Source organism: Oncorhynchus tshawytscha, linkage group LG12, assembly GCF_018296145.1.
Source record: "Oncorhynchus tshawytscha isolate Ot180627B linkage group LG12, Otsh_v2.0, whole genome shotgun sequence".
Classification (NCBI taxonomy): Eukaryota; Metazoa; Chordata; class Actinopteri; order Salmoniformes; family Salmonidae; genus Oncorhynchus; species Oncorhynchus tshawytscha.
The window spans coordinates 26,446,425-26,471,872 of record NC_056440.1 but is presented as its reverse complement, the minus strand read 5'-3'; the positions used below and the strand labels follow the sequence as shown (position 1 = coordinate 26,471,872).

General features: G+C 43.7%; 1 protein-coding gene across 2 annotated transcripts; it reads left to right on the top strand.

Annotated features, from left to right (window-relative positions):
• The first annotated feature begins 2,009 nt into the window (after positions 1–2,009).
• LOC112262822 (ATPase MORC2A) lies at positions 2,010–24,897 on the top strand. 2 transcript variants are annotated; one of them, XM_024438600.2, is made up of 27 exons: positions 2,010–2,169; positions 2,871–3,043; positions 4,791–4,844; positions 5,141–5,175; positions 6,375–6,443; positions 6,591–6,681; positions 6,875–6,983; positions 7,219–7,378; positions 7,477–7,588; positions 8,682–8,807; positions 12,097–12,176; positions 12,339–12,421; positions 12,530–12,615; positions 12,714–12,854; positions 12,974–13,128; positions 16,878–17,006; positions 17,176–17,281; positions 17,368–17,587; positions 20,680–20,946; positions 21,084–21,323; positions 21,708–21,830; positions 22,407–22,464; positions 22,672–22,810; positions 23,013–23,183; positions 23,304–23,397; positions 23,566–23,754; positions 23,853–24,897. In XM_024438600.2, the coding sequence occupies exons 2-27, from the start codon at positions 2,976–2,978 to the stop codon at positions 23,919–23,921; spliced, it is 3,174 nt and encodes a 1,057-aa protein (XP_024294368.2). In that variant the 5' UTR covers positions 2,010–2,169; positions 2,871–2,975; the 3' UTR covers positions 23,922–24,897. The 2 variants fall into 2 exon arrangements, with proteins under 2 accessions (XP_024294368.2, XP_024294369.1); XM_024438601.2 differs by lacking the exon at positions 21,708–21,830 and having other exon boundaries at positions 23,853–24,896.
• Positions 24,898–25,448: the final 551 nt, after the last annotated feature.

Genomic DNA, 25,448 nt, shown 5'->3' with positions numbered 1-25,448 from the left:
ATTGCTAGCCTCTCTACACTGGCTTCCTGTCAAAGCAAGGGCTGATTTCAAGGTTTTACTGCTAACCTACAAAGCATTACATGGGCTTGCTCCTACCTATCTCTCTGATTTGGTCCTGCCGTACATACCTACACGTACGCTACGGTCACAAGACGCAGGCCTCCTAATTGTCCCTAGAATTTCTAAGCAAACAGCTGGAGGCAGGGCTTTCTCCTATAGAGCTCCATTTTTATGGAACGGTCTGCCTACCCATGTCAGAGACGCAAACTCGGTCTCAACCTTTAAGTCTTTACTGAAGACTCATCTCTTCAGTGGGTCATATGATTGAGTGTAGTCTGGCCCAGGAGTGGGAAGGTGAACGGAAAGGCTCTGGAGCAACGAACCGCCCTTGCTGTCTCTGCCTGGCCGGTTCCCCTCTTTCCACTGGGATTCTCTGCCTCTAACCCTATTACAGGGGCTGAGTCACTGGCTTACTGGGGCTTTCTCATGCCGTCCCTGGAAGGGGTGCGTCACCTGAGTGGGTTGATTCACTGTTGTGGTCATCCTGTCTGGGTTGGCGCCCCCCCCCCCTTGGGTTGTGCCGTGGCGGAGATCTTTGTGGGCTATACTCAGCCTCGTCTCAGGATGGTAAGTTGGTGGTTGAAGATATCCCTTTAGTGGTGTGGGGGCTGTGCTTTGGCAAAGTGGGTGGGGTTATATCCTTCCTGTTTGGCCCTGTCCGGGGGTGTCCTCGGATGGGGTCACAGTGTCTCCTGACCCCACCTGTCTCAGCCTCCAGTATTTATGCTGCAGTAGTTTATGTGTCGGGGGGCTAGGGTCAGTTTGTTATATCTGGAGTACTTCTCCTGTCCTATTCGGTGTCCTGTGTGAATCTAAGTGTGCATTCTCTAATTCTCTCCTTCTCTCTTTCTTTCTCTCTCTTGGAGGACCTGAGATGACCCTAGTCCATCTGACCATGCCCCAGGACTACCTGACATGATAACTCCTTGCTGTCCCCAGTCCACCTGGCCATGCTGCTGCTCCAGTTTAAACTGTTCTGCCTTATTATTATTCGACCATGCTGGTCATTTATGAACATTTGAACATCTTGGCCATGTTCTGTTATAATCTCCACCCGGCACAGCCAGAAGAGGACTGGCCACCCCACATAGCCTGGTTCCTCTCTAGGTTTTTTCCTAGGTTTTGGCCTTTCTAGGGAGTTTTTCCTAGCCACCGTGCTTCTACACCTGCATTGCTTGCTGTTTGGGGTTTTAGGCTGGGTTTCTGTACAGCACTTTGAGATATCAGCTGATGTACAAAGGGCTATAAAAATAAATTTGATTTGATTTGATTCACTGAAAAGCAAGCTCCGGTTTTGGGACTCTATATAGGCCCTAACAGTTTGTGGGCATCGTTTGTCACCGTTATGGTGCAATTCATGTTTTGTTTAGTGTTGTGTAGTGGCTTTGCTGGCATGAATGTACTTTTTTTTTGTTAATTTGCCACACCAAGAAATGCATGATAAAATCGTCACTGCACGCTGCAAATAGTTGTCACACCAGATACTGACTGATTTTCTGATCCACGGGGGCTACCTTTTATTCTAAGGTATCATGTGAAATCCATAGATTAGGGCCTAATGAATTTATTTATTTCCTTATATGAACTGTGACTCGGCAAAATCTTTGAAATTGTTGCATGTTGCGTTTATATTTTTGTTCAGTTTAGTTACGATTTGTACAAAAACGTTTACCTGACCGGTAGTTTAGAGGGTAGAGTAGGAAACTATGGAACATTCAGGTAGTTGACGAGTAATTAACCGTTTCCCGGCACAAATTGTTGAAAGTGCCAATGCCTTCTGAAAGCCTCGTTTTCCAACCCGTTTTCCCATCAATACTAAAAACCGGAAACAATAATCACCGCAATTTGACCCCTGTGCAAGTAGCACGAAGATGGACAAATCGGAGTAATGTAAATAAATCAGATATGTTCCTATTGGTGTTCTGATGCATGGTAGAGGCGGGCGTACACTTCGGACCCTCCCTCGCGCACAGCAGAGAAAGGCGAGGAGGTTTTCGCGGCCTGCGGTGTGGTTCTATTTCGGAAATCAGTAGTTAACCGCTTCATTCTGAACCGACGGATGTTTTACACGGACTTAAATTCAATTTGAAGCGGCGGGTGCTCTAAACGGTTTGCATATTGGATAAATATAAATGCTAATATGTTCTTTACATGTGTTTACCCAACTAGCTAGCTACATGGGGATGGGTAACGTTACCAGAGATTATGGATGTGAGACATCCAGGATAGGTTACTAGCTACTGTAGTAACTAGCTTGGTCAGTTGACTAACCATTTGATAAAGCATTGTTGGACATTGCAACTCTCCATCACTGACAATGACCTTGTCTCTTTAATCATCAATACTCGATAATAAAATGACGTCAAGATTTAGCCTAGATGAGTCTTCTGGAATGATCCAAATAAGACTCACGTGGGAGGCCTGTTTTTGCTGTTATCTTGGCGGCTGGTTTGAATGGAGGGTTACCTGGCTCACGGTTTATTGTAGAGTGGGAGCAGACAGAGGGGGGCATGTGTGTAGATAGACTGTGTGATGATAGTAATAAGTGATAACATGTCTTAACCTCCTAGAAAAAAACTCCTAACCAATCATGTATTGCCAATCACCACAAGACTTATTCTCAAGTTTGAATACTCATACTGTTCAACAGGACTTATTCCCTCTTCAGATATCTCAATGCTTTTCCTTCAGTGGTATTTGTGCTTCTTTGCTCTTTATGAAAGCTCATTATATTCCAGGCACCATCATAATGTCTTTGGCATCATTCATACTGTTGACCAGTGGCACTGACTGCTGCTGTGATTCTGTAGGTGCATGAAGCTCTTGAATAAAGCTCTTGAAAAGCCTCACCGGACTGAAGGGAAGTCAGAAAGAAGACCAGGAAGAGAACAGGAAATAGCTTTTAGCAAGTGGAGATGGCCTACTCTAACTACAGCACACTGAACAGGGCTCAGCTCACCTTCGAGTATCTGCACACCAACTCGTAAGTACCGCCTGGGGTAAATACATAACATAGCTACACACTCCACAAAATCACACTCATGCTACACATCACATGGAGGTCACAAATTGCCATAGGGCAGTGCTCAACTCACAGTGGGAATTCTGTTTTGGGGTGAAAAAATACATCACATGAAAGTGTTTTTCCAATGTACACATTGTAAGAGGAGAGGAATGCCCTTGTGTCTGGCAAATGATAATGATCTACAGATTGGCCACACTATGGAGCAGGATATTTCATGCCTTGGACACTGACTGTCACAAACATGAGTGACTAAAATTGTGCCTTCCGATGTTTCACAAAAGATGGTTGAATAGACTACATAAAAATAAACAATGCTAAAAAGCCTTTTTACAGCAAATTATTGCTGCATCATATGGTTGAAAGACCTTCGTGGTCAAAACACAGAGGAGTAGAAAGTCAAATGGTTGCTAATGGTACCTACATAACCAAGTCATTGATGAATCGAGCTGATACAGGACAGCTGTCCAGTGTGTCTGAAATTTTGTTACTTCCCTGAAAACACTGCATGAACAACTACTGTTGGACAGTTAAGGGCTCAGAAGGCCAGTGGTATGAGTGATATCTGGACAGGAGAGATGTGCTTTGGACTAGGGCCAAGATGAGATGAGAAAGAGAGACTAACACCATTAAATAGCACAACATAAATAGCTGCTGCAACTTGTAGATCAACACACTCCCCCCTCAAGTCGTGAAGTTATGTCACTGGAGGCTTGAACATATAAAGCCCTGTTAACATAAAATGGCTATCAATCATACTGCCTGACTATGTAGGACTCATGACATCACCAGAGAACAACTGTTCATGTTTGATGATGATGCAGGCAATGAGAGAATTTCATTTGAGGAAGCGTAACACCCCTGCCCCTCAACACACATACTGTACTTCATGTGCTGTCGAACTCTGGCAACACATAATCAACACCACATTCATGGGTTTTCAGAGCAAGCAATAATATCCCCACGTGTATTTTATTTATGTTCTCACGTTTGGAGAGGATAGCGATTATAACTGGTATAGCAGGTATAATGAGGTTAGCCTCCTAAAGCCTCTTATACATTATGCCCATGGTTATACTTCCTTGACTCTACCCTCGCCTATGGCAATTCCTCTCAAACAAACTGGAATAAATGAATGGACAGCCGAAAGATGAAGGATACAAACTGCATTCAAACCTGAATTGTTCATCCCTGTTGGCCGACTGAGTCAAAGCCTTGGCATTATTTCTGGGAACTAGCATGTGTCTTCAGGTCTCAAGCAAGGTTACTCAGTTTATCAGAACACCATTGCTACACAAGCACATTGTCATGGGACTCCAGTAGAGAATCTCAAAGAAAAACCCAAATCCACGGAAAAGTATAAACGTTATCCGTGGGACGTCCCAACTCTGATGTCACCCCATTTGAAGTTAAACATTTAAACGGTTTAGGGTAGGGATGTTCCAAGGATCCCGGATAGCACTAACCATTATGCCATCCGTCAACTTTGACCAATGATTCGGCCACACCCCATAACTCACACGATGTTACCCAACCCCCGGCCGGATGATCTCACAGGGCCCAAACCCCATGTTAAACACACTGATGTTTACACTGACTTGCAATTGTGCTTGCTCACATGCACTCTCCTTACCTCAGCAAGCGTTGTGGAAATTTAGCTTTTTAAGGACCAGAACTGTAGGTTGATTGGCTGGTTATTTGTTTCCAGGACAACCCATGAGTTCCTGTTTGGAGCTCTGGCTGAGCTGGTGGACAACTCCAGGTACCAACGATGCATTTCTCTCTGTTGTTATCCACAATTCTCTGCTTTTCTATCTCTACCCATCCAAAATGTTTGTACGTATGTGGGACATCATCTGTAGGTGTTAGTCAATCACAAGGGGTCAATTGCAGCGAAACAATAGTGAACTGATCCAGGATTAAACCTGTGGGATTTGTATGAGTGTTATTATTCACTGTATTCTGAAATTAAAGGTAAAAGCCTAGGAACCACATCTAACCACACTGGTTTTTATCTGTCTTCCGATTGCTTTGTCACCTGCCAATCATCTCCTACAGGGATGCCAATGCCACCCGGATTGACATCTACACAGGTACACACATGCATACACACAAATATATTGGTTCTCATACACAGGTACATAGACACAAATCTACATACACTGAACAAAAATAAAAGCGCAACATGTAAAGTGTTGGTCCCATGTTTCATGAGCTGAAATAAAAGATCCCAGAAATGTTCCATATGCACAAACTTGTTTCTCTCAAATTTTGTGCACACATTTGTTTACATTCATGTTAGTGAGCATTTCTCCTTTGCCAAGATAATCTAGCCACCTGACAGGTGTGGCATATCAAGAAGCTGATTAAACAGCATGATCATTACACAGGTAGTGGGGACAATAAAAGGCCATTCTAAAATGTGCAGTTTTGGCACACAACACAATGCCACAGATGTCTACAGTTTTGAGGGAGCGTGCAATTAACATGCCGACTGCAGGAATCTTCACCAGAGCTGTTGCCAGAGAATTGAATGTTCATTTCTCTACCATAAGCCGCCTCCAATGTCCTTTTAGAGAATTTGGCACTATGTCCAACCGGCCTTTAAACCGCAGACCCCATTTATGGCGTTGTGTGGGCGAGTGGTTTGCTGATGTCAATGTTTTGAACAGACTGCCCCATAGTGGTTATGGTATGAGCAGACATAAGCTACGGACAACAAACACAACTGCATTTTATCGATGGCAATTTGAATGCACAGAAGTATCGTGACGAGATCCTGAGGCCCATTTCTTTTAAGGTACAGTATCTGTTACTAACAGATGCATATCTGTAATTCCCAGTCATGGGAAATCCATAGATTAGTGCCTAATGAATGTATTTAAATTGACTTGTTTCATCATATGGAATATAACTCAGATAATCTTGGAAATTGTTGCATGTTGCCTTTATAATTTTTGTTCAGTGTTTATATACGGAAACATTACATTTCTCACCTATAACCCCTCTGACAATACTATACATACCACACATTGCCTATCAACAATCTAGAATACCTGAAGTGCCAATGATTACCTGACTACGGATTTTAATTATAAGCTACACCCAGACTTTGACTAGTTCTTATTTTAGAAAGTATAGTTTCCTCTATTGAAAAACCCATTATGTCAGGACTAGTTCTGTGTGTTGGGCTCTCTCTCCCCCTCTTGTATCTAACCTGTGCGTGGCTTTCGATGTCATCCACCTCCTATTCTAACCTGTGTCTAAACTCGCTTCTCCTCGTGGCCAACAGAGAAGAAACAAGACTTGCGTGGAGGCTACATGCTATGTTTCTTAGACGACGGCACAGGAATGGACCCCAGTGAGTTCCACTCAAAATATAATGACTAGAGTAGACATGTACAGTAATCGAGTTGATCCATATATCTATTTATAAGCTATAGTAAATACCATAGTAGGCAACAGTCAACCATATATGACGGTTATATTTCCCTCTTATCTCTCACAGACGAGGCGACCCATGTGATCCAATTTGGGAAGTCCAGTAAGCGTACACCAGATTCCACTCACATTGGCCAGTACGGGAACGGACTCAAATCGTAGGAAACTCTTTAATCTTCCCTCACAATCAAAAAAGTCAATTTTGCAGACACTTTCATTCAAAGAAACTTACTGTACATACATTTATAGTGTTTTTATGTGAAGCCCGCTGTAATTGAATCTGCAACCTTGGGGTTGCTAGCACCAAGCTCTCACCAAGTGAGCCAAATCATTTGTGTGTGTTTTCTCTAGGGGTTCCATGCGTATTGGGAAAGATTTTATTCTGTTTACCAAGAAGGACAACACACTGTCCTGCCTGTTCCTGTCTAGAACATTCCATGAGGAGGAGGGGCTTGACGAGGTGAGGGGTCAGCTACAGCAGGCACTCTTCCATCCAGCAGACCCAGTGATGTCACACGTCAAGTGTCTTAAAAAAATAGTGTATTTATTTTGTGAATCTTGTTAGCCTTCGACTTTCTGAAAGAGGGTTTACTGACTATGTCCAGCTATTTGAAACGACACTCTGCATCATCATAACATCACCTCTTGGGAAGTGTGACTGTGTGTAGCTTAAGGTTTTCTGTCTCCCCCGTCAGGTGATCGTACCCCTGCCCACCTGGGAACTGCTGACCAGACAGCCAATCACAGGCGACCCTGAGAAGTTCGCCATAGAGACGGAGCTCATCTACAAATACTCTCCTTTTAAAAACGAACAGCAGCTGATGGAACAGTTCAACAAGATAGAGGGCAGCAGCGGTGAGACGTGTGGCTGTATATGGGTGTCGTGAGTTGGCGTGTGTGTGTCAGACTGTATGTGTAGTTGATCATCTATAATCCTAACCGTGTGTCTGTAGGTACTTTGGTGATCATCTATAACCTGAAGTTGATGGACACCAGAGAGCCAGAGCTGGATGTGGAGACAGACCACCAGGATATCCTGATGGCTGGAACCCCCTCAGAGGGAGTGTAAGTATGGTGTGTGATAGAGGTCTTCACAGGTCCAAAAAGTTGGACTCGTTCCGAAATGGACCTGGGACTTTCCCACCCGGACACGATATGCATAAATACATTTTTAAAATAGAGACCTGTTATGAATGAACCCGGGGATAACTAGACCCGTTCAGTATAGACCTGATTAGATCCAGTCCGATCCGAGTGAGGGAATCAGCAAAGTCATTTTTAAGCTACTTTATTAACCGGAACTGATAAAGCGCGAGAGAAGGGAGAGAGCGGTCAAGATGCCGCTCTAGCAGACTGGGGAGGGGCCGTACTGTAAAACGGGGAGGGAGAGATGAGAGACGGCAACCAACCAAGCCGGATCCTGCTATAGTAAACTTTGCGACCATAGCTAGTTTATTTATCATCAAATATCATTACGTAGCACCTGTCTTGATTGCATCAAACCGGGAGAAGCAAGTCAAGCTAACTAACATTAGTTCGATAAGTTAATTGAGGCTGTAGTGCATGCACTTTCTCATCCTACAGTTACAAATAACAACAACTCCATTCAGAATATTAAGGAGAGCCTACCTGTTGGCTCTTGGTCATTGTAGCTAGCCTATTCTTCTCTTTTAACTTTTAATTCTGTCCTTTTAATTCCTTTTTCCATTGATTAGATATCTCCTAACTTTTGCCACACACTGAGGCTCTATGACTGTAGCCTATTGCCGCTTTGATGATTTATGATTGGCCAACAACAGCAAGCTACACGTGCCACACATGAAAAGCAAGAGCAGCAGCATAAATTATAAAATGTCTCTTTCTCCTGCAGTAGTTTCCTTTGGATCTGTATAGGCCCTTCTGGACAAGTCAGTTAAAATTACACATACCCGAGACCCATAACAATCAGATCCTACTCAGACCCGTGACATTTAGGATTCTGGATCCAGACCACTCGGGTCCTGGATTGGGTATTGGGATACAGGTGGATCCCTGAAGACCTCGTGTTTGTGTGGAAGTATTTTTCAAAGAAAATATTTAAGGCCTTTTCTGTGTCACATCACCGGAAAACTACCTAGGACTTTGTGTTTATGTTGATTGTATCACTTCCCTCATACAGGAAGCCAGAGCGTCGGTCGTTCCGAGCATATGCTGCTGTCCTCTACATCGACCCCAGGATGAGGATCTTCATACAGGGACACAAAGTCAGGACCAAGAGACTGTCCTGCTGCCTCTACAAACCCAGGTTTAAAAATATATATATATATAACACACACACACACACACAGTTGAAGTCGGAAGTTTACATACACCTTAGCCAAATACATTTAAACTCAGTTTTTCACAATTCCTGACATTTAACTCTGGTAAATAAAATAAAAATCCTGTTTTAGGTCAGTTAGGATCACCACTTTATTTTAAGAATTTGAAATGTCAAAATAATAGTAGAGAATTATTTATTTCAGCTTTTATTTCTTTCATCACATTCCCAGTGGGTCAGAAGTTTACATACACTCAATTAGTATTTGGTAGCATTGCATATAAATTGTTTAACTTGGGTCAAACATTTCGGGGAGCCTTCTACAAGCTTCCCACAATAAGTTGGGTGAATTTTGGCCCATTCCTACTGACAGAGCTGGTGTAACTGAGTCAGGTTTGTAGGCCTCCTTGCTCGCACATTCTTTTTCAGTTCTGCCCACAAATGTTCTATAGGATTGAGGTCAGGGCTTTGTGATGGCCACTCCAATTCCTTGACTTTGTTGTCCTTAAGCCATTTTGCCACAACTTTGGAAGTATGTTTGTGGTCATTGTCCATTTGGAAGACCCATTTGCGACCAAGCTTTAACTTCCTGACTGATGTCTTGAGATGATGCTTCAATATATCAACATAATTTTCCTACCTCATGAAGCCATCTATTTTGTGAAGTGTACCAGTCCCTCCTGCAGCAAAGCACCCCCACAACATGATGCTGCCACCCCCATGCTTCACGGTTGGGATGGTGTTCTTCGGCTTGCAAGCCTCCTCCTTTTTCCTCCTAACATAACGATGGTCATTATGGCCAAACAATTCTATTTTTGTTTCATCAGACCAGAGACATTTCTCCAAAAAGTACGATCTTTGTCCCCATGTGCAGTTGCAAACTGTAGTCTGACTTTTTAATGGCTGTTGTGGAGCAGTGGCTTCTTCCTTGCTGAGCGGCCTTCCAGGTTATGTCGATATAGGACTAGTTTTACTGTGGATATAGATACTTTTGTACCTGTTTCCTCCAGCATCTTCACAAGGTCCTTTGCTGTTCTGGGATTGATTTGCACTTTTTGCACCAAAGCACGTTCATATCTAGGAGACGGAACGCATCTCCTTCCTGAGCGGTATGACGGCTATGTGGTCCCATGGTGTTTATACTTGTGTACTATTGTTTGTACAGATGAACGTGGTACCTTCATGCGTTTGGAAATTGCTCACAAGGATGAACCAGATTTGTGGAGGTCTACAATTTTTTTTCTGAAGTCTTTGCTGATTTCTTTTGATTTTCCCATGATGTCAAGCAAAGAGGCACTGAGTTTGAAGGTAGGCCTTGAAATACATCCACAGGTACACCCCCAATTGACTCAAATGATGTCAATTAGCCTATAAGAAACTTCTGAAGTCATGACATAATTTTCTGTAATTTTCCAATGCTGTTTAAAGGCACAATCAACTTAGTGTATGTAAACTTCTGACCCACTGGAATTGTGATACAGTGAAATAATCTGTCTGTAAACAATTTTTGGAAAAATTACTTGTCATGCACAAAGTAGATGTCCTAACCGACTTGCCAAAACTATAGTTTGTTAACAAGAAATTTGTGGAGTGGTTGAAAAACAAGTTTTAATGACTCCAACCTAAGTGTATGTAAACGTCCGACTTCAATTGTATATGTATTTACACACACATACACACACAGTACCAGTCAAAAGTTTGGACACACTTACTCTTTCAAGGGTTTTTCTTTATTTTTACTATTTTCTACAATGTAGAATTATAGTTAAGACATCAAAACTATGAAATAACACATATGGAATCATGTAGTAACCAAAAAAGTGTTTAACAAATCAAAAATATATTTTAGATTCTTGAAAGTAGCCACCCTTTGCCTTGATGACAGCTTTGCACACTTTTGACATTCTCTCAACCAGCTTCATGAGGTAGTCACCTGGGATGCATTTCAATTAACAGGTGTGCTTTGTTAAGTTCATTTGTGGAATTTCTTTCCAACTGTTCAGAGGAGACTGTGTGAATCAGGCCTTCGTGGGGTGAATTGCTGCGAAGAAACCACAACTAAAGGACACCAATAAGAAGAAGAGACTTGCTTTGGCCAAGAGACCCGAGCAATGGACAATAGACCGGTGGAAATTTGTCATTTGGTCTGGAGTCCAAATTGGAGGTTTTTGGTTCCAACCGCCGTGACTTTGTGAGAAGCGGTGTGGGTGAACGGATGATCACTGCATGTGTATTTCCCACCGTAAAGCATGGAGGAGGAGGTGTGATGGAGTGGGTTGCTTTGCTGATGACACTGTCTGTGATTTATTTAGAATTCAAGGCACACAACCAATATGGCTCCCACAGCATTCTGCAGCGATACACCATCTAGTTTGGGCTTGAAAAACAACCATTTGTTTTTCAACAGGACAATGACCCAACACACCTCCAGGCTGTGTAAGGGCTATTTGACCAAGAAGGAGAGTGATGGAGTGCTGCATCAGATAACCTGGCCTCCACAACCCCCTGACCTCAATCAATCGAGGACAACCGTCTTCCTCGTTTGCAACACCCTACCGCGTTCCAAACTTCCTCTGGAAGGAACGTCAGCACAAGAACTGTTCGTTAAGAACTTAATAAAATGTGTTTCCATTCCCGATCAGCCACACACAAGCCTAAGATGACCATGCGCAATGCCAAGCGTCAGCTGGAGTGGTGTAAAGCTCGCAAACCATTGGATTCTGGAGCAGTGGAAACATGTTCTCTGGAGTGATGAATCACGCTTCACCATCTGGTAGTGTGACTGACTAATCTGGGTTTGGGGATGCCAGGAGAACACTACTTACCATGGTTCAGGCTAGGCCCCATAGTGCTAGTGAAGGGAAATCTTAACGCTACAGCATACAATGACATTCTAGACTGTTCTGTGCTTCCAACTTTGTGGCAACAGTTTGGGGAAGGCCCTTCGATCGGTGTGGCATAACTTGACTGGCCTGCACAGAGCCCTAAATCAGCCCCATCAAACACCTTTGGGATTCATTTTGGACACCGACTGCGAGCCAGGCCTAATCATCTCACATTAGTGCCCGACCTCACTCACTAATGCTCTTGTGGCTGAATGGAAGCAATTCCCCGCAACAATGTTCCACCATCTAGTGTTCATGCCCTTGATTTTGGAATGATATGTTCCACGAGCAGGTGTCCACATACTTTTGAGATAGAGCGAGATCTCTCTAGGCAGGAATCTCTAAGTCCTGTTTGTCTATTCAGCTAAGTGTGGGTCTTTCTGTTTCAGGGTATATAAATACACATCAACTCGATTCAAAACCCGCGCTGAGCAGGAAGTAAAAAAAGCTGATCACCTCGCTAAGTTAGGTGAGTTTCCCATATCCACGCATGTGCGTGCACACACACACAGATCACCCCTGCCAAGATAGGCAAGGTACACACACACACACACACACACACACACAGAGAACCAGGTCTGCCTTTAGAACCTACTACCCCACTGACTGTGTGTGTGTGTGTGTTTTACAGCTGAAGAGAAGGCTCGGGAGGCGGAGAGCAAAAGTCTGTCTCTGGAGACCAAACTGGGAGACGACATGTCTAGAGAATCACGGGTAAGAACCAACATACACACACCACTCTGCAAGATGAACAATATCTTGACCCAATAGTCTGACTCCTCTCCTCCCTTATTCAAATCACCCTCTCTCTGTCTCCTCCAGGTCATATTGCGTAAGGCCCAGGAGAGTGCCATGATGCTTCGCCGGGAGGCAGAAGTGAAGAAGAAGATTCAGGAGTCCAAACAGAAGTCAGTCAAAATATTAAACTTTACAAACAAACTTTATAAACAAACTAAAGTTAAGGAAAACAATAGAACTTTAACACTTCTCTCTCTCCCTCCCCCAGAGCGTTGAAGGACCCAAAGGAGCTGAGTTTTATATTTGGGGTGAACATTGAGCAGAGAGACCTGGACGGGATGTTTGTGTATAACTGCTCTCGCCTCATCAAGATGTATGAGAAGACTGGACCTCAGCTGGAGGGAGGAATGTGAGTAACACACACTCCTTTCTTATTGACTATCGTCTGTGACCAGTGTGATGACCAGAAATGCGTTCTAATGGTATATGTGTGTGTGTGTGTGTGTGTGTGTGCGTGCGTGCGCGCAGGGCGTGTGGGGGTGTTGTGGGGGTAGTAGATGTCCCATACCTGGTTTTGGAGCCCACTCACAACAAGCAGGACTTTGCGGACGCTAAAGAATACAGACACCTTCTGAGAGCCATGGGAGAACACCTAGCCCAGTACTGGAAGGACAGCAACATAGGTAACACACTTAACGTACACGGTGCCTTCAGAAAGTATTCATACTTCTTGACTTATTCCCCTTTTTGTTGTGTTACAGCCTGAATTCAATTTAAAATAAAAAATTATGTCACCCGTCTGTCTACACACAATACCCCATAATGTCAAAGTGAAACATGTTTTTAGAAATCTTTGCAAATGTATTGAAAATTAAATACAGAAATCTAATTTACATAAGTATTCACAAACCTGAGTCAATGCATGTTAGAATCACCTTTGGCAGCGATTACAACTATCTTTCTGGATAAGTCTCTTAAGCGCTTTGCACACCTGGATTGTTCAATATTTGCACATTATTCTTTAAACATGTTCAAGTCTTGCCATAGATTTTCAAGCCAATTTAAGCCAACTGTAATGAGGACACTCAGGAAGATTCAATGTCGTCTTGTATTCAGAACAAAAAGTGAATTGCTTTGCCACATTTTTTGCAGTATTACTTTAGTACCTTGTTGCAAACAGGATGCATGTTTTAGAATATTTTATTCTGTACAGGCTTCCTTCTTTTCACTGTCAATTTAGGTTAGTATTGTGGAGTAACTTCAATGTTGTTGATCCATCCTCCGTTTTCTCCTATCACAGCCTTTTGTCTCTGTAACTGTTTTAAGTCACCATTGAATTGGCCTCATCTCCGGCAACAGAGTTAGGAAGGACGCTTATATCTTTGTTGTAACTGGGTGTATTGATACACCATTCAAAGTGTAATTAATAACTTCACTATGCTCAAAGGGATATTCAATGTCTATTTTCTTTGTGGGTTTTTACCCATCTACCAATAGGTGCCCTACTTTGCAAGGCATTGGAAAACTTCCTTGGTCTCTGTGGTTAAATCTGTATTTGAAATTCACTGCTCGACTGAGGGTCCTTACAATTATCTGTATTTGTGGGGTACAGAGATACGGTAGTCATTTAAAAAATAAGGTTGAACACAGTGAGTCCATGCAACTTCTGTGACTTGTTAAGCACATTTTTACTCCTGAACTTATTTGGGCTTGCCTTAACAAAGGGGTTGAAGTCATTTCAGCTTTTCATTTTTTATTAATTTGTAAAAAATAAAAATAATTCCACTTTGACATTATGGGGTATTGTGTGTAGGCCAGTGGGGAAAAAATCTAAATGTAATACATTTTAAATTCAGGCTGTAACAACAAAATGTGGGAAAAGTTGAGGACTGTGAATACTTTCTGAAGGCACTGTACATAACCATAATAGTGGTTAATCGGAGATGAATTACGCTTCAGGGTAACAATACATTATAGTAATTCTATCATTAGAACGTTGACATTCTCTGCTTTTCAATAGTATACAACTGACATTGTAAGTTAACTGCTTGATATTGTTTTCAAAGCGTTCATAAATGATTACAGTCAAAACAGTTCACTCCTACTTAAGTGTAGCCTACTATGCCCCTCTCCCTATGTCTAGGATGCAACATTAGAGTGACAGTGGAGAATGCAGGCAGATTGTTTGGTTGGCTAAATAAACGGATCGTAGAAAAACAAGCGTGGAAAAACTAACTATTTAATCAGGTGAATAGCTCTAGTTAGAGACACACTACTGTTCATGAGCATAGTTGGGTCATTCTATAAATTAAGGGGCCAATGTGTGACATCCCGGGTCAAAATTTAAAAATGGTTAAATAAAAATGTAATATAATACAATGGGTTCTGACAATAATAATAACCAATAATGAAATCATTATCCTTAAACTCTTCAAGCAAGTGTGTGTGAACTAGACATCACATTCTTGCTTCCTCTGTCCTTGATTCCTCCAATCCTTGCTTCTCCTTGAAAGTGCATTGGAGCCCGAGGGGAAGAACCTTCCCTCCTCTCCCCCAATGTGCGTGGGGACCTTATCGTTCAATGGGTTTTGATGAGGAGAGAGGATGCAATGACTCAAGGAAATGCAATTCAGATTCTCCTAAGGACAGAGGAAGCAAGTATTTGACAGCTATTAAGTATTTTTGACAGTACCAGACTGACTGACTGACTGAGCTACAATAATACCAATAGCCTGTCCAGAAACAACCCCTAGCCCCTACTGTCTAGAGTCTAGACACTTGTGGATAGGCTTGGTTGAATTTTGGCAGTAATGCTTGCACCTGTCCAATTCTCTGAGATCTCCACAGTGTCTAGGGGTAGGAGCTAGGGGTTGTGTCTGGACAGGACCCTACAACCCTCCAGGTTTGGGGTGGACCTACAGCACTACACTTGAGGCATTGGTTGGATGTTTTATTCCATTGCTATATACACACACAGATTTTTACAGGTGTAAGCTGGACACACCCGTGACACCCTACCAGTCTGATCAGAGATGTCTGGGTAGCTGGAGACCTGCTGGAAACACTGAAAGGATATATTTACATATGTACTATTCACACCCTTGCTTCATTCCAGCTAGTTAGTCAGTGGTTGCATATCTAACTATAGCTAGAGCATATCTCTAGTCTAGCAATAGATACGGTTGTTTTGGCTGTATAGCACCATTTAATAAGATTACCCATGGTAGCTAGGTTATATCAGTCAGCTAACCATTTACAGTAACAGCAGTTTATTAATAAGTCAATCCACACAGTCATATGCAGAAATTGAGAACTCTTACCTTATATTGGCACTGTGGAACGGTACGGGAAGCTATTTATGAATAGATGTATAGAAGGGTGACCTGCTTTGAAAGGACAGGAAGTGTTGGCTGTGCACTTGACCAGGCATTACACATTTACTCCCTACCCACTTTTGAACATTGAAATAAAACATTTTGGTTTTATATGCAAAAACAAATAAACAGGCTGTTTACACATTCCCGTTTACTCTGTTTTAACTTGGAAAGCAAACGATCAAAACGTACACGGACCGTAATCTTACCTCAGAAATCTTGATTTAATGTTGTCCACAAAGCAGGCTTATTATCTTGACCGCTGTAACAGACACCAAAATGTTCTGTCAATTCTCCAGTTCCTCCGCACTTCGGGTGTTGTTAAATGGCGTGCAGTATCACACAAGCTCTTTATCACTTAACAGTCATTCAGAAAATCCTTTCCTGAATCAGCTGATGTTGCTCAATAATGTCCCCACGTAACTAAACAGCTAGACATCAAGGGGGCATCAAACAACTATTATGCGTAATTATTTTAGAACCCTGTTAATGACATATCAATTTTTGTTTTATTAATCATTAAAGTTAGTCTTTCTGTTTTAAAGTATTGGATTTTGCAATCACATACTTTATTTTGGATATGTATTCCCATGAAAACTGTTTTCACACTGTAACATAGGGAGATACGGAATGTTAGGTTACAGTACACTTCCTACGAGTCCGACGGCAATATCCAGGAATTTCACAGGATCGAGGTCTATGTGTAATTCAATTGTTAAATGCCTAGTATATGTTATAACAACAAACTGTATCATTAATGTAAAGAAAGAAAGATAGTGTTTTATGTCACCCAATGTTTGTATGACAAAGGGTTTAAACATAGGTTTGATTCAACTAATGAATTATATTGAATGTATCGGTGTTCCTCCGCTATTTCTTAACGGGGGGACAAATTGCAAATGATTATTCATGACTTTGTAACAGCTCCAAACAGTTGTCCACTACAAGAAATGCTCACTGGTACCCTAGTTTATAGAAAGACCCAGTTATGCGGTTGTATCGTTTCTGTGACATCCCTAGTCCAAATGACTGGAATGTTTCTGCTTTCCCTCTTTTAGCTCAGAAGGGCATAGTGAAGTTCTGGGATGAGTTTGGGTACCTGTCTGCCAGCTGGTCCTCGCTCCCCTCGCCAGAGCAGAGGTACAAGAGACGCCGCGCCATGGAGATACCCCTCACCATACAGTGTGGTGAGTTGTACACTCACAGAGACACTGCTCACTCTTATCGTGTTGAGTCACACACACACACACGAACAAATGCAAACAAACAAGCTCTGATGTTATTCTCTCTCTATCTGTAGATAAGTGTCTGAAGTGGAGGACTCTGATGTTATTCTCTCTCCCTCTCTATCTGTAGATAAGTGTCTGAAGTGGAGGACTCTGCCATTCCAGATGGATGCGGTGGATAAACGTTACCCGGACAGCTGGGTGTGTTTGATGAACCCTGACAGCACTCAGGACAGGTAGACACACACACCGACACACACACACCTGCAGGTACACCAAATATATCACCAATATCTTATTTTTGTGTGTGTGTGTGTTGTAGGTGTGACGCGCCGGAGCAAAAACAGAACCTTCCGTGTGGGGTTCTGAAGAAGGACAGGCAGACGGCAGAGGACAAACAGAAAGAACTGACAGAGAAGATTAGACAGCAGCAGGAGAAACTAGAGGCTCTGCAGAAAACCAGCACCATCAGATCAGCAGCAGATGTGAAGAAGTTACCTCTGGACGTCAGCATGAGACCCATAAATGAGAGTTCCTCCCAGGTACCCACACACACAGTCATACATATACTCACCTTTTACTGGTAAACACACACTACAGGTCTGTCACACATACTCCCCCTCTACAGGTAAACACACACACACAGTCACACATACTCCCCCTCTACAGGTAAACACACACTACAGTCATGTATTTATTTATTTATATATATTTTCACCGTTTATTTAGCCAGGTAGGCAAGTTGAGAACAAGTTCTCATTTACAACTGCGACCTGGCCAAGAATAAAGCAAAGCAGTCCCACACATACAACAACACAGATTTACACATGGAATAAACAAAACATACAATAATACAGTTGAAGAAAATCTATATACAGTGTGTGCAAATGAGGTAAGAAAAGGGAGGTAAGGCAATAAATAGGCCATGGTGGTGAAGTAATTACAATATATCAATTAGACACTAGATTGATTGATGTGCAGAAGATGAATGTGCAAGTAGAGACACGGGTGCAAAGGAGCAAGATAAATAAATACAGTATGGGGATGAGGTAGTTGTATGGGCTTGTTACAGATGGGCTATGTACAGGTGCAATGATCTGTGAGCTGCTCAGACAGCTGGTGCTTAAAGCTAGTGAGGAAGGTAAGTCTCCAGCTTCAGTGATATTTGCCGTTCATTCCAGTCATTGGCAGCAGAGAACTGGAAGGAAAGGCAGCCAAATGAGGAATTGGCTTTGGGGGTGGCTATGCTATGGTGACCAGTGAGCTGATAAGGCGGGGCCTTACCTATCAGAGACTTGTAGATGACCTGAAGCCAGTGGGTTTGGTGACGAGTATGAAGCGAGGGCCAGCCAACGAGAGGGTACAGGTCGCAGTGGTGGGTAGTATATGGGGCTTTGTTGACAAAATGGATGGGACTGTGATAGACTGCATCCAATTTGTTGAGTAGAGTGTTGGGGGCTATTTTGTGAATGACATCGCCAAAGTCGAGGATCGGTAGGATGGTGAGTTTTACGAGGGTATGTTTGGCAGCATGAGTGAAGGATGCTTTGTTGCGAAATAGGAAGACGATTCTAGATTTAATTTTGGATTGGAGATGCTTAATGTGAGTCTGGAAGGAGAGTTTACAGTCTAACCAGACACAGAGGTGTTTGTAGATGTCCACATATTCTAAATCAGAACCGTCCAGAGTAGTGATGCTGGGCGGGCAGGTGTGGGCAGCGATCGGTTGAAGGTCATGCAATTAGTTTAACTTGCATTTAAGAACAGTTGGAGGCCACGGAAGGAGTATGTCATTGAAGCTCGATTGGAGGTTTGTTAAGACAGTGTCCAAAGAAGGGCCAGAAGTATACAGAATGGTGTTGTCTGCGTAGAGGTGGATCAGAGAATCACCAGCAGCAAGAGCGACATCGTTGATGTATACAGAGAAGAGAGTCGGCCCGAGAATTGAACCCTGTATCACCCCCATAGAGACTGCCAGAGGTCCGGACAACAGGCCCTCCGATTTGACACACTGAACTCTGTCAGAGAAGTAGTTGGTGAACCAGGCGAGGCAGTCGTTTGAGAAATCAAGGCTGTTTAGTCTGCCGATAAGAATGTGGTGATTGACAGAGTCGAAAGCCTTGGCCAGGTCGATGAATACGGCTGCACAGTAATGTCTCTTATCGATGGCGGTTATGATATCGTTTAGGACCTTGAGCGTGGCTGCGGTGCACCCATGACCAGCTCTGAAACCAATTTGCATAGCATAGGAGGTACGGTGGGATTCAAAATGGTCGGTAATCTGTTTGTTAACTTGGCTTTCAAAGACCTTAAAAAGGCAGGTTATGATAGATATAGGTCTGTAGCAGTTTGGGTCTAGAGTGTCTCCCCCTTTGAAGAGGGGGATGACCGCGGCAGCTTTCCAATCTTTGGGAATAGGGGTTGCAACAATTTCGGCAAACAATTTTAGAAAGGGAGGGTCCAGATTCATACAGACATACTTACCTTCCACCCCAGGAATCATCAAGTAGATTCAGCCGCAGGCTGATTTTCTTTTCTTAAGCTGATGGTCAAGGGGCCGGAACATAATTAGAAATAATTAGTCTGCTAATTGACCGCCGGAAGCCCAAACTAAAATAATATTTCACTAAACATAATCATTTCAAACCTTACTTACATTTTATATATGATCACATATACACTACATGGCAGTCGGTGTTCCAATTCATCCCAAAGGTGTTCGATGGGGTTGAGGTCAGGACTCTGTGCATGCCAGCCAAGTTCTTTCACACCGATCTCGACAACCCTTTTCTATATGGACCTTGCTTTGTGCACGGGGGCAGATCTCATGCTGAAACAGGAAAGGGTCTTCCCCAAACTGTTGCCACAAAGGTGGAAGCAAAGAATCATCTAGAATGTCATTGTATGCTATGGCATTAAGATTTCCCTTCACTGGAACTAAAGGGCCTAGCCAAACTAGGAAAAGCAGCCCCAGGCCATTCCTCCTCCACCGAACTTTACAGTTGGCACTATGCATTGGAGCGGGTAGCTTTCTCCTGGCATCCACCAAACTCATATTAGTCCGTCTGACTGCCAGATGGTGAAGCGTAATTCATCACTCTAGAGAGCATGTTTCCACTGCTCCAGAGTCCAATGGAGGCGAGCTTTACACCACTCCAGTCGACGCTTGGCATTGTGCATGATGATCTTAGGCTTGTGTGCAACTGCTTGTTGAAAGGTGGTATCCTATGACAGTGCTATGTTGAAAGTCACTGAGCTGTTCAGTAAGGCAATTCTACTGCCAATGTTTGTCTATGGAGATTGCATGGCTGTGTGCTCGATTTTTATACACCTGTCAGCCATGGGTGCGGTTGAAATAGCTGAATCCACTAATTTGAAGTTGTGTCCACATACTTTTGGCCATGTAGTGTATCTATTATCCATGGAAATACTTGAAATTAAAATAACTTGGAGCTGATTTTTCTGGTACTTTTATAGTGTTCTGTCCAACAATATTCTTAACTCAGAAAACTTGGGGGACCAAATCCGGAATTCGGGCTGCCATTTGGGGAACCCTGCTCTACCGGTTACACACACACACGGTCTCCCTGATTATCTGAATATAATGTGACTCCTGTTTTTCTCTGTCTCTTAGGGAACCAGGTCGTCAGAGCGTGTGTCACGCCCTCGCTCCCCTCCTCTCCCCGCACTCCTCAAGAACGCCCCCAGCCAGCCCCCAGCCCTCAACCGCAAACCCACATATTCCCCTCGACCGACCACCCGGCCTGCTGCCCCTCCCCCGGCACCCAGAGTTGACCAATCCAGAGCTGGAGCGAAGCAGTCACCCGCTCCAGCAAAGCCTGCCCCCAAAACTCCAGCCAAAGTCCCCGCCAAACCCACCCCTTCAAGCCGTACCTCACGGGTTAGTGTGTTGTGTTTTAAGCTGTCCTTTATCAAATCTTATGGTATATGTTAATGGTTGAAGCAGATATTTACATGATAGCTGTTCATATCTATGGTCCCTTAGCAGTAGCAGTAATATCTATGGTGTTTCTACAGACTCCAGCCAAATTGTCTCCTGGCAAAGCAACCACACCTGCTAGCAGCCAGCGCAAGAAAGTGATGGAGCAGGAGGAGAGTGAAGAGGAGGAGGAGGAGGAGGAGGAAAAAGAGGAGGAAGACGAGGACGACAGTGAGGAGGAGGAGCCTCAGCCCAAGAAATCCAAGATGGTAACTGCAGTGGGGAATCGTGGGAAAGCTGTTGAGAAAGCTCCACTCAAACGGGGAAAAGTGACAGAGGTACAGTCTCTCACTCACTCAATCGCTCTCTCTCTCACACACACTGCTCAGACTATCACGCTGTCAATCTATAGCATATTTCTATACAACATATCACACAGACAGAGGGAAGTACTGAATTTGTTAGAGGGAACGGAGAAAAGGCAAAAGGTGATGTTTGGAGGAAGAGGATAGGTAGAAAGATGTCCCCTTAAAACGAGTCAGGACAGAGAGATGATGTTAGGTACAGAGAGGGGGATAGCTCTTTTTGAGGAAGAAACAGACAATGGTTCTTTTGAAAGAGGAGAGGGGATGTATGAAGAACAAGAGACACGTGGAACGGTCCAGAAGTCAGGCCACTGTACTGTTGACACAGATGTCATGCGATGTCATCGAACCCCGCAGGTCCATACCCCCCCACCCAGCACCAAACCCCCGCCACCTGAGAAGAGGAGAGCTATCATAGCAACACGGCTACCCCCGCAACACCACCCCTGGCTAAACCCATCCCCACCCCCTAGAGCCAAGGTACCCATCTGCCACAGAGAAAGAGGCTACACTTGCCTTCTCTACTCATAATGGAATCGGCCCTATCCTTCTCTCTTAGCTCTAATCATAATAGAATGGATCATACCCTTCTCTTACAATTGTACACTAAATGGAATGGGTCCTATCTGTCTCCTAACTCTACTCTTAATAGAATGTGTCCTATCCTTGTCTCCTAACTCTAATCATAATATAATGGGTCCTGTTTGTCTCCTAACCCTACTCTAAATGGAATGGGTCCTATCCTTGTCTCCTAACTCTAATCATAATATAATGGGCCCTGTCTGTCTCCTAACTCTACTCTAAATAGAATATGTCCTATCCCTGTCTCCTAACTCTACTCTAAATAGAATAGGTCCTATCCTTGTCTCCTAACTCTACTCTAAAATAGAATGGGTCCTGTCTGTCTCGTAACTCTACTCTAAATGGAATTGGTTGTATTCTGCTCTCCTGCTCTTTCTTTTCTCACAGTTCAATAACACACTGCTCTTCCTGGTATTTCCTTACACACACTTACTGTTAGTTTGAACATTGTGTTTTCTGTGTGTGTGTTTTCAGGTGACAGACAGCACAGAGAACGAGGACCCAGAATATGATCTGAAGAATGCTCAGAAAGGTGATTTATTCAATTCTTGATGATAGTTCCAGCCATACATTTTGATTGGCCAAGAAGATTTCCGATTAGCAACAGGTCCACACGGGAAAGTGACCGTTTAACAGAATATCACGGACGCAATCTTTCCCCATTGAAAGCAGTTCAGCCAAGCCTGAATTCAGTTTCAGGACAATGCTTCATAAAACTTCTATGTGTTGTCTCCTGTAGATAAGGGTCTGTTGGTGGAGGTGCGTGTGAATAAGGAATGGTTCACAGGCAAAGTTGTTGCTGTGGAAACCAGTAAGCAGAGCATTCGCTGGAAGGTGAAGTTTGACTACGTCCCCAGATCCACCCCCAAGGACCGATGGTAGGCGCACCAACTCACCGTGCCGGTGCTCTGTTCTCTTACGTTTATGTATGTGCCATATGTATGTGTCATTTCCAAATGTTTATTTGTGTATTGATTTGATGACTTAGTGTTCTCAGGAGTTTTGGGGTGTTATTATGATGGTTAGGCAGTGAGGAGGTGAGGTTGTTTTTGGTATATCATTTATTGTTGTTGTTATTAGGGTTTTCAAAGGCAGTGAGGAGGTGAGGTTGATGCGACCGCCCTCTCCCCTCTCCCAGACCCCTGACACACAGCAAGGGGAGGGGACTGAGAAAGGCCCCCCCATGGAACCTGACACCACCCAACCAGGATCCAGTCGAGAGGTGACTGACAACCTGGTCACCATGATGAGGTAACTATGATCACCCGATGCTCTGTCATTGAGTCATAATTGTTGGATTTTGGCCTCTAATTCCCTTTTTTTCAAAGGGGATGTCATAGCTATAATTGTTGGTGTGTGTGATCTCTTCAGGACAGTGCTGCGTTATTTCTTCCCTCCTGATTTCCGGATCCCGAAGGAAGATGTCAACAGCATGACTGCAGAGGAGCTAGTGGCCTTCCCTATGGTGAGACTGACCCTGAACTTCTGACCTCTAACCAATGTTTTCTAGAGACCTACCCTGGAGTCTAACCTGCTGCAGGCATTGTAGACAGTCATATCATTGTAATTCATACCAGAGCAATGTCTGTGTATGTGTCTGACCAGTGTGACCTGTGTGCATGTGTTTCTGCAGAAAGAGTATTTCCAGCAGTATGAGCTGGGTCTCCAGTCTTTGTGTAACTCGTACCAGAGCAGAGCTGATGCCAGAGCCAAAGCTGTGGAGGAAAAGAGTAGCAGCGCTGAGACCAAACTCAGGGAGGCAGACGAAAAGCTACAGAAACTACGAACCAACATTGTACAACTGCTGCAGAAAGTACAGGAGGTAAGACACACACATACACCAACATCGAAGCTTTGCTACAGAAAAGATACGAGGTAACACACACACTGAATACTAATGTCTCTCCTTCCCTTCTGCAGGACATTGACATAAACACAGACGATGAACTGGATGCCTACATAGAAGACCTGCTGACCAAGGGGGACTAGAGAGGAGGTCTCTCCACCCGGTGCCTGACTCAGACAGCACCGCCCCATCTGATTCTCAGAACTCTGGTCCGTCCGGCCTTCCCAATGTGTACTGTAGCTCCTCTACAGACGCCCTTTACCCATAACTCCCTCCATGAGGCCTGCTTGCCCCGCTCTACACAGTCTACTCCGTCTTCTGATAGATCTGCAGATGGAGGAGAGGAGAGGCAGCTGCTGCCTGAACTGGTGCTGTTGCTGTTTGGTCCCCGAGTTTGTTTTTATAAAACTGCAGTATATGTTTTTCTGTTTCTCTTTCTGTTCCTATTTAGTAAGCATTAGCATGTTCTCATAATGGACGTGTATTTTTATTTAGTCCTTTTATATATCAACAATGTATGTTATATACAAGATATGTTAAGCTACTGTAGGTTAAGCCAACCAGTCCTGATTGACTGTAGAACTGAACTGTCATCAATCTGTAGGTGGTAATCAGATTCTGCGCACACACACACACACACACACACGCCAGTCTGAGTAGGGCACCAAGCATCCCCGATCAAAGTTCCTGTGATGTAGATGACAGGCGTTTCTGTGATTTCAGAAGACTGTCTGTATTCTCCATATTGATCTGTGATCAGGTGGAGAGATATTAAATTAATCATAAACCAATAATCTGATAACGTCCTGACCTCTAATCCTGACCCACAACCCCTTTATTACCACCAGTCAGTCAGATGCAAATCCAATTCCATTGAATCCCATATTTGATGTTAGCTGCAATCACTCTGGTCGAGCCTTTTAAAGCATGTTAAAGCATTAAGTTTCATCCATTGTCCCAGTGTTGATAAATCAAATCAGTGTTGCCTAGTGGCTTTCAACCTACTTTCACCTACCCTCTCTCCCATCCTACCCTCCTCTCTCCCATCCTACCCTCCTCTCTCCCATCCTACCCTCCTCTCTCCCATCCTACCCTCCTCTCTCCCATCCTACCCTCCTCTCTCCCAATCCTACCCTCTCTCTCTCCCAATCCTACCCTCTCTCCCTCCCACCCTTCCATCCTCTCTCCCACCCTTCCATCCTCTCTCCCACCCTTCCCTCCTCTCTCCCAATCCTACCCTCTCTCTCTCCCAATCCTACCCTCTCTCCCTCCCACCCTTCCATCCTCTCTCCCACCCTTCCATCCTCTCTCCCACCCTTCCCTCCTCTCTCCCATCCTACCCTCCTCTCTCCCATCCTTCCCTCCTCTCCCCATCCTTCCCCCCTAATCTCTCCCCACCCTGTCCTCCTCTCTCTCCCCTCCCTATCCTATTCTGACAGTGTAGTCGTCAGATTTACCAGCCAGCTTATTGAGGGTGTTTGGTTCTCCCAACGCCCTCAAGACTGAAGTACTTACTGGGTTTTATCAGTACGACTATCTATAACGTTTCCTCAGTACAACCGTATTATGTCCCAATTGTTTCCTCTTGCCATTGTGACCCAACGGTTCACTGTTTTCATTTAGTTCTCAGTTATTATCTGGATTCTGAGTTTATAGTTCTTTGTTCATAT